This window comes from Vitis riparia, chromosome 9 (genome assembly GCF_004353265.1).
Source record: "Vitis riparia cultivar Riparia Gloire de Montpellier isolate 1030 chromosome 9, EGFV_Vit.rip_1.0, whole genome shotgun sequence".
Classification (NCBI taxonomy): Eukaryota; Viridiplantae; Streptophyta; class Magnoliopsida; order Vitales; family Vitaceae; genus Vitis; species Vitis riparia.
Window position 1 is genome coordinate 13,812,852 of NC_048439.1, and position 17,773 is coordinate 13,830,624.

General features: G+C 41.1%; 1 protein-coding gene and 1 non-coding gene across 2 annotated transcripts in view; one reads left to right on the forward strand and one right to left on the reverse strand.

Moving 5' to 3' along the window:
- Positions 1-17,773, reverse strand: part of LOC117922616 (ubiquitin carboxyl-terminal hydrolase 4-like) — a 52,518-nt gene that overhangs the window by 14,571 nt on the left and 20,174 nt on the right. The window contains exons 3-5 of the mRNA XM_034840782.1: positions 16,307-16,405; positions 12,726-12,914; positions 1,963-2,144 (exon numbers count right to left, since the gene is read on the reverse strand). Coding sequence (XP_034696673.1) covers positions 1,963-2,144; positions 12,726-12,914; positions 16,307-16,405 — 470 coding nt within the window. The remainder of the gene's footprint in view (positions 1-1,962; positions 2,145-12,725; positions 12,915-16,306; positions 16,406-17,773) is intronic.
- TRNAW-CCA lies at positions 2,411-2,484 on the forward strand. The gene has a single exon. It is a non-coding gene; the product is annotated as a tRNA-Trp (tRNA).

Consider the following 17,773-nt stretch of genomic DNA (forward strand, 5'->3'; position numbering starts at 1 on the left):
CTTTAGAATGGCTTAGACTCTTCCCATGCCTTCCACCTTAATGTAGAGAAGTGTGGGTGTCTCTAGCCATCTCTAGAACCTTCCACACTCTTCCCACCAATGGCGAAGTGTATGTGGCTCTAAAAGTCTCCAAAAGCTTCCCACCCCCTATATAAGCTTATGGGGAGGGTCATTTGGAGCATGTACTGACACTAAACTTTGATACCATGTAGAAGAGAGATTGAAGAATAAAAGGTTGAAAATTCTTCTTCTTAATTCTTATGTACAGAGACACATATACATATATATATATATACACACACACACAAAAATCTTAGAACCCAAATTAGGGACTTTCCTAACTTAGGTACAACGAAATCCCTTTGATTACAAGATTGTTTAATTCTCTATTTAGAATAACATCTTTCCTAATTTCAATCTTCTGCACCTACTATTATCAATTACCATTTTGCAAATTCCACCACTCAATGAGAAAAAAGGTCCAAAAAATAATGGAAGATCATCTGTTGGCTTTTTCAACCTTTTTTTTCAACAGTGAATGATAATTGACTACTAAATAGTTAATTTTTATCATGACATCATCTGACCCCACTATCACTTCCTTCTCGTCTTTTTGATCTTTATGATCAGAATCTTCTTTTCTTTTTATTCTTTTTCAATTAGAATACTCACAGCTTGCATGTTAGAAACATAGAATTCCATTGTGGACACTCATTATGCCCACATCCTTCTCTATTGCATTTGGACTATGCAACCACTATTTTTTCAAGTTCCAATATTTGTTTGACCTTTAATCATATCATAAAATAAGCTTCTCCCATGCTTTACCTCCATCAAGTATTCATCCTTCACCAACAAAAAGAGTATGTAAGGAAGTCTCATCTTGAATCAGCCCCTTAAGACTGTTGCTGTAATGAGAAGCTGTCTAATAATCCATTTATAAGAAATTTATAGCTGAAAGGTGATAAATTAATCCCTGTACTCTATTAGAAAATTATCCAAAAATTATCCTTGTAAAGATGATTATGAAATTTTGAAAATGAGTCTCCACATTATCATATGATGGAAAAGCTTTTCACCCCATTCTTGGATCTTCTCTCAACCACAAAATCAGGTTAATTTCCCTTTTCAAATGCTTGATACCACCAAGCTGTACCACACCTAGTCAAGAAATTCTTCAAGAATTAGATTTTTTCTTTTAATCTGAAAGTTCCTCAAGAATTAGAAGTTCATTAAAATCAAGAACATCAATCTTCAATTCAAAATCAGTATAGGATGACTCTCCGGAGCTTTAACCGGCCATTCCATAAGTTTTTCAGGTACGTCTTCATCGAAATCATTCACTCCCTAAGATGGACACGGCCTAATTTGCTTGACCAGCATCAAGTTGTTTAAATATTGGATGAGTTACAAAAGAAGCTGTGGTTCTTGCTCCAAGGGTACAGTTTGAGGATCAACCAACTCACATCAGCTGCTCAAGTATTACCTCTCTAATGCAAACAACTCTAACGCTTATATATCTTGAGCTCTTTAACTGGCAAGACTAACTTCATCCATTGCTTTGGCACTAAAGCAATGGAACAAGAAAAAACTTAGGAAATTGTTAGGAAAATAATAAAAGAAAGAGAAATCATTCTCTTCTAACACAAATTGTCAAAATCCAAAAGCACTTCTGTATAAACCATTCTCCCTTTTTAAAAGAAAGCCTAACCTTGAAAAGACACATTTACTAATATTCAAATCACTAAGAATGCTATAAGAAGGCCTCATATTCTACAGGTTATACATTTTGGACCAATAAAAAAATCTGCACAAACCCCTGATCCTTGACAAAATAAACCTGATCTTTAAAAGATCCCAATAATAGACAATCATTGGACATGATTTCCAATTAGACAGCAGTATGATCCATGATGCCAGAACAAATCAAAATTATATATGAAAGAAGCACAAGACAACTACCTGCAGCACTTGTCACAAAAGAATTTATCCTCAGCATTTAAAGTTTCTGTAGAACTGAAATTTTTGAGGCAGCTTGTAATTGAACTGTTCTGCTCAATATCAAGGCTTAAATCTAAGAATGTTTCATCCCTTGCTGTGACTGTTTCACATCTTAGGCACCTTGTTTCATTGGTTAATAAACCCTGCATATGTACCAGCACCTTGGTTAATATGTATCACGTAGCATGACAAAAATAGTAAAAGTGTTCCTGTAGGAACTAATTTGATGCTCCTCCGAGTTAAAAACCTCCAGTGAGCAGTAACGAAGAATCAATTGAGATCAATTAAAATTGGATATACATAATTTTTCATTTTATGATACTATAATAGTATATGCATACAAGATGTGTTGGAGTTGAGTTACAAAAAGAATCCTTTTCTTTATAGTCTTATCTATTGTGATAAGAAAACGCTCTTAGTTCAGTTTGGTAGAACGTGGGTCTCCAAAACCCAATGTCGTAGGTTCAAATCCTACAGAGCGTGATTCCGTTTTTGTTAGTTGGAATTACACTGAACTAACTTCACTAACTTGAACAGCAATCTGAATTTGACCTCCTGTGGATTAAAGAATAAAGAAAAGAGGAGGTCAATCAAAAAAAGAGATGTTAATTAATCAAAGGTCCAACTGATCACCACGTCTGTATTGTCTGTATTGCTAGTCTGCGCTCTTTGGACTTTTCAAACTTAGCGAACTGAAACATCTGAGTAGCTAAAGGCCGAATCATCACAAAATAACTCAACAAAATAAAAAATGCATTACACATTGGGATTACTGATAATGGGGTGTATTTATCAGACAAATGTCATGAGATCAGTACAATCTTTCTTCCAGCAATCATATTTGAATCCAGGGGTAGGAACCTAGTCTTGAGTTAACATGTTCAAGCACACTGGTGCAGAGGATTTTTTTTTTTTTTGATAAGCAAACACAATTCATTAAAAGGGGAAAGAAACCCCAATGTATACAGGGAGTATACCAGGCAGCAAAGCCCTAAACAAGCAAAAAGCAAAAAACAAACCACCCCTCAACTGGAGGCCAACCACTCCAGGAAATCTAAAAGGGAGAGCGGTTTCTCTTCCATGTACAATTTAGCCCATCCCCACAAATTACATACAAAAGAATTTTTAAACCTCTGAATTGCTAATTCCCCCCCCCTAAAGGCTAATCTGTTCCTTTCTTTCCACACCATCCAAAAGATGAATAGAGGGATAGCTTTCCAGAATTTTTGCCTTTTTTTCCCCACATAAATCCCCCCCCAACTAAAAAGAACCTCCTTTACAGTATTTGGGAACACCCACTTGACCCCAACCAAACCCAACACAAAGTCCCAAAGAACTCTAGCCACTATACAATGTATAAGTAAGTGATCCACACTTTCCGCTTCACAAGCACACAAAAAACACCTATTCGGAAGCTGCCACCCTCTCTTTTGGAGCCTATCAAGGGTCAAAATCTTTCCCCAAGTCGCTTCCCACGCAAAGAACATGATTTTAGTTGGAACCCTTCCCATCCAAATCTGATTTTTTGGAAAGTTGACATCCAAAGCCCTGTCCAACCAGCTGTACGCATCCTTCACTCTAAACTGACCATTTCCCCCTCCTTTCCACAAGACCGAGTCATCCTCCCTAGTTATCCTGATGCCTTTTAACGCTTGAAGCAGCTCACCCACCAACTCCACCTCCCAATCATTAAAATCTCTTATAAAACACAAATTCCAACCTCCTATCCCAACATTCTGGTCCCACATGTCTCCAACCCTCACAATTCTGTTGGCTGCCAAGTTGTAGAGATGCGGGAATCTTTGTGACAGCGCTACATCCCCGCACCACACATCAGTCCAGAAACTGATTTGATTCCCCTTCCCCACTTTGAGCCCCATTTTATCCCAACACCAACCAGCTTCCTTTAAAATCTCTTTCCACACCCCCACGCCACACGCACCCACAGCCTTTTTGGTCCTCCAACCATACCCCTCCTGACCATACTTAGCCACCAGCATTTGCTTCCAAAGAGCTTCCTTAACCGAAGCGAATCTCCAAATCCACTTGCCAAGAAGCGCTTTATTCATGATAGTAACCTTCCTAATTCCCAACCCCCCATTCTTCTTGTCCCCACACACTACATCCCATTTAACCAAGTGAGTTTTCCTCTCCGTGGATCCCCCCCCCCATAAAAAGTTTCTTTGCAGTCTTTCTAACCTTTTTGCCACAGAAATGGGCATGCGGAAAAGCGACATCTGGTACACTGGCATGCTGCTCATTGCGCTTTTAATCAGGGTTATTCTCCCACCTTTTGAAATATACTGACTCTTCCAAAGAGCAAGTCTCCTTCTCATTTTCTCTTCAACCCCATCCCACCCATAAACAGCCTTGTTGGGCACCCCTAGAGGCAGCCCCAAATACACGGATGGAAGCTGCCCCACCTTGCACCCTAACTCCACAGCCAGCTCCTCTACCCTCTGCACCTCCCCTACGGGAATTATCTCACTTTTAGCCAAATTAATTCTTAGACCGGACGCGGCTTCAAACCAAAACAAAATCCAATTCAGATTCGTTAAATATTCCTTTTTTGCCTCACAAAAGACAATGGTGTCATCAGCGAATAGTAGATGAGCAATGTGGACAGCCCACCCTCTATTACACTGAATTTTGCACCCTGAGATGAATCCCCCCTCCATAGCCCTTCTAATCAGGATGCTTAAAACTTCCATCCCCATAACAAAAAGGTAGGGGGATAAAGGGTCCCCTTGCCTCAACCCTTTGGCACTCGGGAAGAAACCAGCTGGTGAACCATTCACCATAACTGAAAACTTGGCTGTGGATATACACCACCACATCCACCTCAGCCACTTAGCACCAAATCCCATTTTTTCCATGACTTTCAGTAGGAAGCGCCAATTAATGCTATCATAGGCTTTCTCTATGTCTAGCTTACAGATCACCCCCTTGTCCCCCTTCTTTTTCCAGTTATCAATCACCTCGTTTGCTATTAGGGACGCATCAAGAATCTGCCTTCCTTTAACAAACGCGTTCTGATCTTGGGATATGACTTTATCTATGACTTTCTTAAGCCTGTTGGCCAGCACCTTTGCCAAAAGCTTATAAAGACCCCCCACAAGACTGATGGGCCTAAATTCTCCTAACTCCTCTGCTCCACCTTTCTTAGGGATCAGCACCAGAAAAGTGTTGTTAATGCTTTTGAGGAACTTATTCTGGTCATGGAACTCCTTAAACATCTCCATAATTTCCTCCTTGACAAAATCCCAACACCTTTGCCAAAAGAAAACAGAGAACCCATCAGGACCTGGGGCCTTATCCCCATTCATTTCCATCAGGGCTGACTGGACTTCACCTTCAGTAAAAGGAGCCTCCAACAAATCTGCCTCTTGCACAGAAATTTGACTAAAAGGAAGGTTACCAATGTCCGCCTTCCACCCCGAACTTTCAGCAAATTGCTGCTCAAAGGCATTTGCAATCCCCTCTCTGATTTCCCGCTCCTCTGTCAGTCTAATCCCATTAATTTTAATTCTGTCCATATGATTAACCCTCCTATGGGCAGATGCCATTCGGTGGAAAAATCCTGTATTCCTATCGCCTGCCCTCAACCAAAGCTCCCTAGACACCTGCCTCCAATGAGTTTCTTCCAGGTCAGCCCACTTAGCATAATCCTCCTTGGCTTTCTTCTTGCAATCTAACTCTTCCATTGACAAACTTCTTTCATCCTCCACCCTGTCCCAATACTCCACTTGCTGAATCGCAACCTCCTTATTCCTTCCCAAATTGCCAAACTCCTCCCAATTCCAAACTTTAAGTTTCTGCTTCAGCTCCTTCAGCTTTGCCGATAGTCTGAAACTGGCACTACCACTGACCTCTATCTCCCGCCACCAACTCCGGACTAAGTCCATAAACCCCTCAACTTTGAACCACATATTTTCGAACCTGAAGGGGGCAGGCCCTCTCCTCCAGCTACCCCCCTCAAGCAACACAGGAAAATGGTCCGAAATCGGCCTGGAGAGTCTCCTCTGGCTCACCCTACTGAACTGGTCAAGCCAGCAAGGAGAGACCAGAAACCTATCTAACCGAGCCCTAGACATACTATTCAGACCCCCAGTCCATGTAAAATCGCCCCCTTGCAGCTGTAAATCCACAAGGCCAAGGTCATCAATAACTTCTGCAAACCTCCTCATAGCTGAAGTTGTTCTCCCTTGCCTGCTCCTCTCTCCTTGAGACAGGGTAATGTTAAAATCACCACCAAGGCACCAAGGCCCCTCCCAGATTCCTCTTATTGCCCCTACTTCTTCCCACAGCCACTCCCTTTCAAGCCTAGTAAAAGGGCCATAAACCCCCGTAAAGGCCCAAATCACCCCATTCTCCATTGTCCTGAATCTACAAGATAAGGAGAACTGACCCACCTCCCACTCCATCAAATCCAGAACTCTTTTGTCCCAACAGACCAGGATACCCCCAGCCGAACCACACGCATTCAGAGCCTTCCAATCTAGAAATCTACCCGTCCCTAGACTTCTCACCACCCTATCAGTCATATTCTGGAATTTTGTCTCCTGAATACAAAAGAGATCCACTTTCTGCTTCCTAAGAACCGATTTAATAACCTTCCTTTTCATGCTATCGTTCACCCCCCTCACATTCCAACTTAACAGTTTGAGGTTCATTAAACAACCATCATCTGCACCCCTTTACCCTGACTAGGGCCCTTCTTTTTACCATCCCCCTCATAATTCACTGAGCATTCTAGCCTCTTCAGCTCTCTTTCAAACCTCGACTTTTCCAATAAACCTTTACTATAAATCTTTTCCCTTCTTTTCCTGATTTTAGTCAGGAAATTTAAGATCTCCTTTTCCAGGCCATCAGTCGAAAAGCCCAGGAATTGGCTAAAACGCACTAGGCTACTTTCTTGCCATTCTAAGTCCTCATCCCCCCTAGCTTCTTGATTCTCGTACTGAGAAGCCTCCCCCTCCTGTTCCCTTGTCGATGCCAAGGGGCCTCTGAATTCAACCAAATCCCAGCAATCATTTCCAATCACCCTGGTGCCAGCTGCATCCTGCCTTTGCGAATCACTTCCATTTTGACAATTCTCCCTACCTTTCCCAGCATGGTCAAAGAACTCCCCCTCTGGAGTCCGACCAAGAGAAAATAAAGAAGAAGAAGAAGAGTTACCGGAGACCCCCAAACCCCCTAAAGATGATAAGGCCTCATACCTCGAAGCTTCAATCTGGAGAACACTATCTGCCAGTGCCTCGAAGGGATTTGCCTTCTGATCGATCCCCACTTCCATCACCATTGCACTTAGAAAATCTAACTCGAAACTGGCTTCACCAAAAGGCCCATCTTGCACCAAGGCCTCCACCGGGGCTAAAATTGGGTTGCTCCCCTTCGGGCCTATTTTCTTCTTTCCTGTTGGCCCCCCTCGCTGAGCCCCTTTCTTTTGTAGCCCACTCGAGGACGGCCCACTGTAATCTCTTTGATCCATAGGAGACCCAAGACGCGGCCCAGAAATTTCCTCTACAACTTTTTCCTTTCCTTTTGGGCCTTGCGTTTTGCCCGTCGGCCCAAGCCCACCTCTACAATCTACTTTTGGCCCAGGTATGGAAAGTGGGCTAGGCTTCCCATCCCTCCTAAGGCCCACAATGGATTCATTAATCCCAATCGGATTCGACCCAACATCCGCCCCATCCTCTGACGCCCGAAGCACCGACCCGAACTGGATCCTGCCCACCGACACGACCCTGCCCGTCCCATCCGTCTGCCCTACCAACCCTTCGTCTGACTGTGGCAGGGCCTCGAGACCATCGCTGCCCCTCTCCTCCACGCTCCGGCCAGCGCGTGAGTCTCCGTCATCCCCTTCCTCACATCCGTTTGCTTTCCGACACACCTTCGTCTTTTTTCTGATCAGTGGCGTGACTTCCCACCACATCGGCAGTTGGTATGTGGTTTCTCCTACTTCAATCTCTAGCCAGCTTGGAAGCACGCCTCTCTTCACCTTCACCAGAATCCTCGCCCACCGGAGCTCTTCCATTTTTTCCGTCGAGTCGTCCATGGCTATAAAGCCCCCGCACTCATCTCCCACTCTCCGCAAGATATCTGGTACCCATAGCGACAGCGGCAAACCTTTTATCCTCACCCAGACTTCCTCTTCTACTACCTCTTCTTCCAAACACCCGAAGTACGGGCTCCACAGCTTCAACCCGACGTGAATCCCTCCTACCAGTCTGGCTCCATTGGCGAAGGTATTCCTAGCTTCTGCCGCCTTTTCGAACTCCAAAAGGGCTTGACCCTCATTCAGCCAAGCCAACCCTAGTTTCCCTTTTAAACCCCAAGCACTCGCCATTAGCCACCCCATCCTCTCCAAGTCCCCTCCTCCTGCTATTTTATGATTCCATTTTCCAATCAAACAATGACCCAGACGATCCACATTTCTGCAGATCTCCACTCCCTTGAGCTCCACCCTAATCCCGCTGCTGTTCCTTCCCCCCCATCTTTCCCCCTTTCCAGGAATCGTTCTTTCAAATGTGGGCTCGTCCCTTTTTGCCTCCCCATTGTCTATCTTTGAATACAGGTTCCGTACCACTTTCGCCATAACTGTCCATCCCTCTCTTCCCCCTCTTCCTCTCGGGATGCAGATACTGAACCTTTTCTCCTCCTCGTCTACGACTCCTAGCCTGATAAAACTTCCCGCCTTGTTCACTTCCCTCACCATAGAATACCTTCTCCCCTTTTCCTTCCATCCCTTCTCCCACCTGTCGATTTTCCGATCCTTTATACACTGGTCCAACCCTTCCAGAAACGATCCGACACTTGCCGGCCCCAATCTAACCCAAGAGGAGACCCCTTTCTTGCTTTCCACAATGAAGATAAGGGTTTTACCCCTTCTCCTCTCCGCCTCTATCTCAAAGATTTTCGATTCCACCCCGAACTTCTGCCTTTTCCTGTTCGGTTTCGCCTCGTCGTCGTCGCCCTCCCCCTCGCACTCTCCCTCTCTCTCTCTCTCTCTCTCTCTCTCATAGCTTTAAAAGACTACAAAGCTAAAGTGTCAGAAATTTCTATTCCTACCACACTGGTGCAGAGGATTGTCAACCATGAGAAGGCTTTTAGTGAAGAGGATGCTTCAGATGCCATGCACACTCTAGTGGGGGTAAGGCTCCTAGCCTAGATGACCTATCAAAAAAAAAAAACAAAGCTCCTAGCCTAGACGGATTTTCTTTTGCATTATTTGAACATAATGAAGGCATTATTAAGGGGGCTATGATGAATTTTATGAGGGAGGTTCCTGCTGCTGGATCATCTGAGCAGAGATTTAAATGCTACTCTTTTGGTTATTGTATTGAAGAAAGGTGGAGTAAAGGATAATAGGAATTTTAGAGCCATTAGTTGAAGAAAGGTCTCTATAAGCTATTGACTGAAATTCTTGCTGATACATGAAGAGACTGGAAGGTCTCAAAATGTGTATGTAGATGGAAGGCAAATTCCTGATGCTGCTCCAGTAGGTTATAGTTGCAGGAATTGATCATAGACTGAAGAGCTCTAAGGTGAGGCTTGTGTACAAATTAGACATACCAAAAACCTGCCACAACATGGATTAGAATTTTTCTTATCCTCTTTGAAAATGATGGGATTTGGGAGACTACTTGAATTAAATATGTCTACTGTAAAATTCCAGTTACACAACTAGGTAAACTAGTTTGGGTCTTTCTCAGATCATAACCTAGGACTCGGCCCATTTCCTCCATTTCACCAAAGGTATTTGGTTGCTCAGCCTTTGTTCACATTTCCCAAAAGCATCAAAGTAAGCTTGATCCCAATGCCAATAAGTGTATTTTCCTAGGATACTCTCTAAACTAGAAAGGCTTTAAGTGTTACTCTCCCATCACAAAAAGGTTCTACACCTTCATGGATGTGACATTCTTTGAAAATCAGTCTTATTACTCCAAAACCAAAATTCAGGAGAAAAATAGAATTCAAGAATACCAGTTTTGGGAAACAGAAACTATGACCGAACCTCAAACACTTGAATCTATTATTGTTCACAACTCTAACACTATCTCTCCTACTCTAAGTGTCTCACTCCAAACTATTGAATCCATAGACACCAAACCAAGTACTCCTCTTCGCCCAAACCAATCTCAGGCTGTCAATAGCAATGAGTTCATTGTCCACTCAAGGGAAATAAAAAAGTCTTAAGAAGATATAAAGCAACGAACACATCCTAGACTAGTACATGAAACTAAACCAAATTTGGTTCCAAAAGAGATACACTCAAGTAACATTGATTCTAATCCTAATGAGTTGGAAGATGATGAACTCAATTTGCCAATTGCCAAAAGGAGTAAGATCTTACACAAATCTGATTTATAACTTTATCTCTTATAAGAGTTTGTCGCCAGGTTATTGGGCTTTTGTTACTAGTCTTACAGATATTCGGATTCCCAACAATATCCAGGAATCCCTACAAATACCTGAATGGAAGGCAACCATTGAGGAAAAAATCTGAGCTCTTAAAAAGAGTGGGACATGGGAGCTTGCTGAACTTCTAGAAGGAAAGAATCCAATAAGGAGTAAGTGGATCTTCACAGTCTAAGTACAAAGCAAATGGGAGTGTTGACAGGTACAAAGGTCGAGAAATTGATAAGGGATTTATGCAGTCCTATAGAATTAACTACCAAAAAACCTTTGTTCTAGCTATCAAATTGAACACAATTCTTGTTTTGTTGTTGTTAGCTATTAATTGAGATTGGCCTCTTCATCAACTAGACATCAAGAAAGTCTTCCCCAATTATGACTTAGAAGAAGTGTACATGGAAATTCCTTCAGGTCTTGAGACAGACAAGCATTAACAAAGTTTGTAGACTAAAAAAAAACCCCTATATGGTCTCAAGCAATCTGCTTGAACTTGGTTTGATCGTTTCACCAAGGACATAAAGAGGATTAGTTACTCCCAATGTTAGCCTAACCACACTCTATTTGAAAAACACACTACTAAGAGAAGAATTGTCATTATCATTGTTTATGTGGATGACATAATCTTGAATGGAGATCATGTAGAAGAAACAGGCAAGCTCAAGTGTTTTCTTACTCATGAGTTTGAAATTAAAGACCTGGGGAATCTTAAATATTTTCTTGGGATGGAAATTGCTAGTTCAAAAATGGGTATTGCAATCTCCCAACATAAGTATGTCCTAGACTTGCTAAAGCAGACTATGATGCTTGGTTGTAAACCTATAGACACACCTATAGACTACATTACTAAACTAGGAACAATCAAAGGAAACGCTCTAATGGATAAAGGGAGATATCAAAGACATGTGGGACAACTCATCTATCTATCTCACACAAGACCAAACATTCTTTTTTTGGTTAGAACAGTTAGCCAATTCATGAACAATCCAAATGAGGAACATATGAAAGTTGCATATCGTATTTTAAGATGTCTCAAAATGACTCCAAGAAAGGGACTTTATTTCAAAAGAACACAGAAGAGAAACATGGAAATTTTTTCAGATGTAGACTAGGCTAGCTCCATAATTCACCGAAGATCAACCTTAGAATATTGCACCTATGTTTGGGGGAATCTAGTTACTTGGCGAAGCAAGAAACAATCTATTCCAGCTTGGAGCAGTACAAAAGCAGAATTTAGAGTCATGTTACATGGAATTTGTGAAGGAATGTAGCTAAAGAGACTCCTAAATGAACTAAAAATTTCAGTTGAAGATTTTGTGAAGACGTTCCATGACAATCAAGCTGCTATAAGTATCGCTAAGAACCTGGTTCATCATGATTGGATAAAACATGTAGAAATAGATCGTCATTTTATTCAGAAGAAAATAGAAGAAGGGACGATTGATTTACAGTCCAACTCTTTAGATAGCAGACATTCTTACCAAGGCGCTTTCTAGGACCAACTATGAAGACTTAAGATCCAAACTGGGAATGATTAACATTTATAACCCAACTTGAGGGGGAGTGTGGAAATTCAGAAAGTATAGTTATGCATACAGCTATATCACATAGTTGTGCCACCAGCTATACCGCTAACTGTACCGCTAGCTGTACCACATACAATTGTTTCCTATTATAATTTTATTTCCTGATTTTTTGAGATATTTTCGCCTAAAATCAAGAATTAACATAGTTTTAAAAGGCGCAAGGCACACCTAAAGCACAAAAGTCTCCTAAAGCTTAAGCTCAAGGAGCAAGATAAGGCACATGCCTAAGTGAAGAGAAATGCTACCTAGGATACACATCAATTTTGTAAAATATGATTCAAAATCTAACCCGATCAATAAAAAATTTAAGATTCGAAAGATTTAAAAGAAGCATTCAATAAAAAAGGAATGAAATTATATAAATTTCAGTATATAATTAGAAATTTCAAGAATAAAAGTGTTTAAAAAGAAAGAGAAAAGTTGATAAGGTGCACCTTTTCAATAAGACGCATATCTTGGCAAGCAAGGCGCTATAACTAGGTAGTGGTGGTGCCTAGAGCCTAAGGTGCGCTTAAAGTGGGCCTTTTAAAACTATGAGGATTAGATTTCTTTTTTTAAGGTAGCTGACCTCAGTCATTCATATATAAATATTGATGCAATAAGCAGTATTAATCCTTCCTCAAATTTCTTCATACCTTAACCCTCATGTATAATAAAATAGCACAACTTAACAAATGAAACACATGAATAACTAAAAAATAATATACTTTATGGTATATTCACCTGAAAATTTTTGTGAACCCAAGTAACTAAAGGCTCCTTTTGAACACCATTGGTTGGAGCATTCCTTGGTCCATTTGCAGTTTGTCCAGAAGGTAAAGACTCATCTGGTAGAGTTTTTGCAACATGAGACTCTTTCTCCAATATGTCAACAAGTTCATTTAACAAGTAATTCAAAAATTCATGGGCATCCTGCAAAAATACACATGCTATTAGTGTCCTGAGTATAATGAAAATAAAGCATACTCTACATGGCTCACTAAAATCCAGTAACAAAAACCCTCTTTAAAACAAATATAAAGAGAAAAAATGAAATCAAAGTGGTGTATATTTTTTTTTATAGGTAGATTTTTGTCCCCATTAGGACTTGAACCTGAAACATCCCTCCCTAACCTTTTACCACTTAAGCTAGGCATCAAGGGCTGAGAGAGAAGTGGTGCATATGTGCAAAATGATTTGCAATCATTTTCATGATACTAACAACCATTTTGCTTCCCCTACATGAGCTAACACATACTCTCATAGAGCATCCACAAAACTCCTTCCTCAAAGATTACGATATTCCTCCCTAACCATAAAACTCACAGGGTAGCCAATGTGGTCTCATCCACAAAGCTCACACCCTAGAGCTCCCAGAAATCATGTCTAAGATGCAAGCCATTTGGACCATCATTTATCTCTGTCCATTAGTTGTCAAGCATTTCAGATACAATACAAATACATTGAAATGAAAGTAACTCATAAACCCCTGACAGCATGAATATTTTAATGTGTGATGCTCAATTCTTTATAAGTTTCAGAACTAAATTCTTACTTAGTAGGGATATATGTTTTAATCTTGGTGCTTAAGCAAGTCCCTTCCCTTATGCCTAGGGACTGGAATTTCTTTAGATTTTAACTTAAGTTATGGTTGACTTTGCTCTCCTAAATTTTTTGAATAATACTTTTTCAAAGTACTTATATATTTATATCCTTTTTATAGGTAAATAGGATAATAGATAAAAGAGTGCTAGCAAAAGGTGCAGCCAAGTACACACACAATATACAAAAAAGGCCTGGAGGCTAGTAAGAGAAAAAGGGGAAAAGAAAATACAAATCACCCACACAACAAACAAGCCCAATCCCCTAAAAAGCTTACCCAACCCTAAGCATGACAATAAGCTGCCCTAAAGCCCGTCTGAATCCGCAAACCAGCAACAAAAAACAAGACCGCAGTCTCAAAGAGAAAAAACCAAACCCCCATTACTCCCCCACCTCCCCGTGACTGTGAGAGGAGTGTCATTGTAATTCATCGAACATTCAAGTTTTCAGATTTCCCTCTCCAAACAAGAAGATGAAGACTTCCTACTTCCCCTTGAGACCTTAACCCCACGTCCCTTTCTTGACTCCATTTTCTTCAAAAAAAAAAGCATTGATTTCCTTTTCAAAACCCACCATTGGCAATCCCAAAAAACCACTAAACTCTGCAAACTTGCTTGGTATAATCACAGAGCAAAACTCCTCCCCCTTCGACCAACCTTCTACCTCCAAAGCCTTTTCAACCTCCATCTCCTCATCCTTACCCACCACTTTCTTCTCCGAAGAACCCTTCTCTTCATTCCCCTAAGAACTAGAAGCCTTCCATTTTGAAGCATCAATTGCAGCGGTCACGATCCTGAAGGAGGAGACCCCAAGGGATACTCCACCCTTTCTAGTTAGCTAACCCATCACCCAAAGCAGAAGGCCCAATCGGAGAAGAAGAGAATATAGAGGAGGATCTACCTTGGAAGCCAATAACTTCATTTAAAAGGGCTTCATTTGTCCCAGAAATCCACCCCACCGAATCGTGAACCTTCATCTTTAGGAGAGGGTCATCGAAAAGCTCCTAAGAAGCAACATTCTTAGGGTTCCTCTACTTGTTCTCTCTTCAGAATTGAGAAAGGTGGAGCCAATTGTCAAAGTAGCCAAAACAGAAAGCCTTAGGACCAACCTTGGCTTGCCGATTAGATTGGCTTTTACATAACTGCATTGGATCAATCCAACACAACTTTTTGCAAACCCATTCAAACGTTGGCCTATCACGCACAAGCCACCTTTTACTTGGAGGGTCTGGACATTAGAAGGCCCAAACTGTAACAGGCCCCCTACCTTATCTTTGAGAGTTAAATGGCTCAAAGGCCCAATGTCCTCAACACTACGCACTAGGGGCACAATTCCCGCTGTAGCCTGGGAGACGCTGTAGTCCCTAACCTCAGCGGGTGCAGACTGCTTTGTTGCTTGTTCAGAAAGGCTTGGCTTCTCAGGCGACACCTGTATTCCCCCTTCTGCAGGACACTCTTCTTCCCCTCCAACTCTCCCGCTCACGCGTGAAGGTCCCCCTCACCATCACCCCTAACCTTAGGAATTTTGCTTCGCCCCTTGAAAACCGTTATTGATAACCAAGGTGTAATCTCCCACCATAGATGTATTTCAAAAACCTCAACCCCAACCACTACATGCAACTTACTTGGAACCTTCTTCCTCTTAGATTTCACAAGGATCCTAGCCCATTGCAAAAGCCGCCTCTCCCTAGTCTCTTCATCAATTGTTATAAAACCTCTGCAAGCATCATTGAGCCTCTTGAAGAACTCTTCCCCACAAAATGTAAAGGTAACCCTAACACTCTCAACCAAATCTCTTCAACACAATTCTTGACCTTGAGGCATCATACATAAGGGTTCCACCAATCCAGTTGTAGAGCTTTCCCCTCAAACTGACTAATTCCTGAAAGCAAAACCCTTTTTGCTTCACAAGCATTATCAAACACGAAAAGAATAACAGAGTCCCCCCACAAGGACATATGCAAGCTACCTTTCACCCTCCAAGTGAGCCTGGGCCAAGCTTCCAAAGAGCCTAAATCTTGAATCTGATCAGAAACATCTCCCCACTAAGCATTTCTTGAGCAATTCTAAATTATTCAGCACCTCCTTCAGCACACCCTGAACCTAGACTTCCTCACCTACCTCTTTCTTTCCTCTGTACACCACATCTGCAAAAGACTTACCCTTTGAGAATGCCCCTCCACCCCCACTGTCCTCCAAAGGGCTAACAACCTCCTTGGAAGATTCCAAATGCCTATGCTCTATAGATTTATATCTTAAAAACAGATAATTCATTACATATGAATTAGAAACAGATGGATGGGCTATTTTTCAAGCCAAACGCCTTGGTGCAGTTAGAACAAAAACAGCAAGAACCAAAGGACATAGGCTTGACAAGCATTTTATGCATCACTGCAACAGCTATTTATAGAAAACTACAGTTCTTCATATGATGAGCAGTGCATACTAGAGATAGTACAAATATATGTATTAAGATTTCCAAATTTTCAACTCACAAAACTCTCATATTAGAATATTTTAAAGGGTAAATTAGACACAATTTTGGATCTGGGGTGTGGAGAATTTAAAATTCAATTATTGAATCTGTATTTCAGAATAGACACTGGGACATCTACAAAAACGATATAGTGGTAGGGTTTGCTAACTAAGAAAACTTTTGTCATGGTTCACTGCAGCATGCTGCCCCTAAAACAGCACACATCCTCTTCCATTCTGAACACATACCTGATGCATGTAGCTGCGGAAAAGCTCATTTTGTTTCCTCACTCTTTGTACAAAGCGTTTAGGAGCAATTACCCCTGTTTTCTTTTTCTGAGAGCTTATCTGCACAAAGTAGGACGAAAGTCAAATTACAACAAAGGTTAACCAGAAAACATAGTAGTATATTGTTTTATGTTGAAAAAAGTAATGATTTTCATGCATCATACAAAGTTGTGCACTTGGCTGCTGAATATAGAGACTTGTTCTCCTAATTCAGAATAAGAAAAATAGGACATTCTCTCAACAGAAAGGAAAATAAAATATTCTCCTAACACAAAAAGATAAATTAAATCAGAAAGCTTAAAGCAAAAGGCAGAATACAAAACAAAATAAAAATGCCTTTGTTCCATAAATGATAGAGATAAAATAGGAAGAAAATACTTTCTAATTTTAAAGCTAGAGCTTACATATTTTCAATGCTCAGTTTGGAGCAAAGACGTACTAAAAACGCCTTGGACCGGTTTTGGTGAAGAGGTCTACATCTAATCTTTTGACTTGATAGATGGAGTGATAATTTCTCCTTTCATGACAACCTCTATGATAAAAGGATGATTAACCTCAATGAGCTTCATTCTCTCATGATATACAAGAGTATTAGCAATGTCAATTATAGCATGGTTGTCACAGTACATTAATTGTCACTAAAACAAATATAAGCTTTAAAGATTTATAACGGAAACAGCAATGATCACATGTCTTGTAACTTGAAAGGTATTTTAGGTGAAAACACAAAGAAAGGTGACTGAGCTCCTTGGATTCTTCTAGAGACCAGGCCCATCCTAGTTCATTTGCTTTAGATTTGGTGCCCTCTTCAACCTCTTTAGGAAGGGCCCATTGTGAGTAGTCAAGCCCCTCTGTTTTGAGCTAGGGTTGTCCTAAGAATCAAGCACTCCCTTTAAAGTCTTTTGGTGTGAGTCAGACCTCAATTAACAAAGCAAAGTTGAATTCCTTTTATCTTTTTTAATGGAAACAAAGCCTGTTTTGAGTCGTGGCCCTTTTCTTCCTCTTAGAAGAGGAGAATCAGTGGATCTCTACTCTGTGACCCGTATGTGTCATCGCTCTTGCAGCATCTACAAGAGCAGAGAAGTATTTATCTTTGTCTTGGATCGAGTAAAAGTAATAGGTTGCAGCTTGACCTTCTGCTCTAAGGACGATGAAGGACACTCAAACAAGAATCTTTTGAAAGAATCCAATGTGTAAAGCATATTGATGTGCCTTGCCAATAGTACTACTTGAAGTTTTCGTGGCCCTACCAGTAGTGGCATTCCCTTTAGTCCCTGTATATCTTTCTTGCCTTGCTGAATAAAAAGCAGTACCTGTAACAGTAGTTACACAAGCTAGCAACCAAAGCTTATTGCTCCCATATGGAGTGATAATTTCTCCTTTCATGGCAACCTCTTGTAGCACGAACTTGAGATTAGTATCTTATTA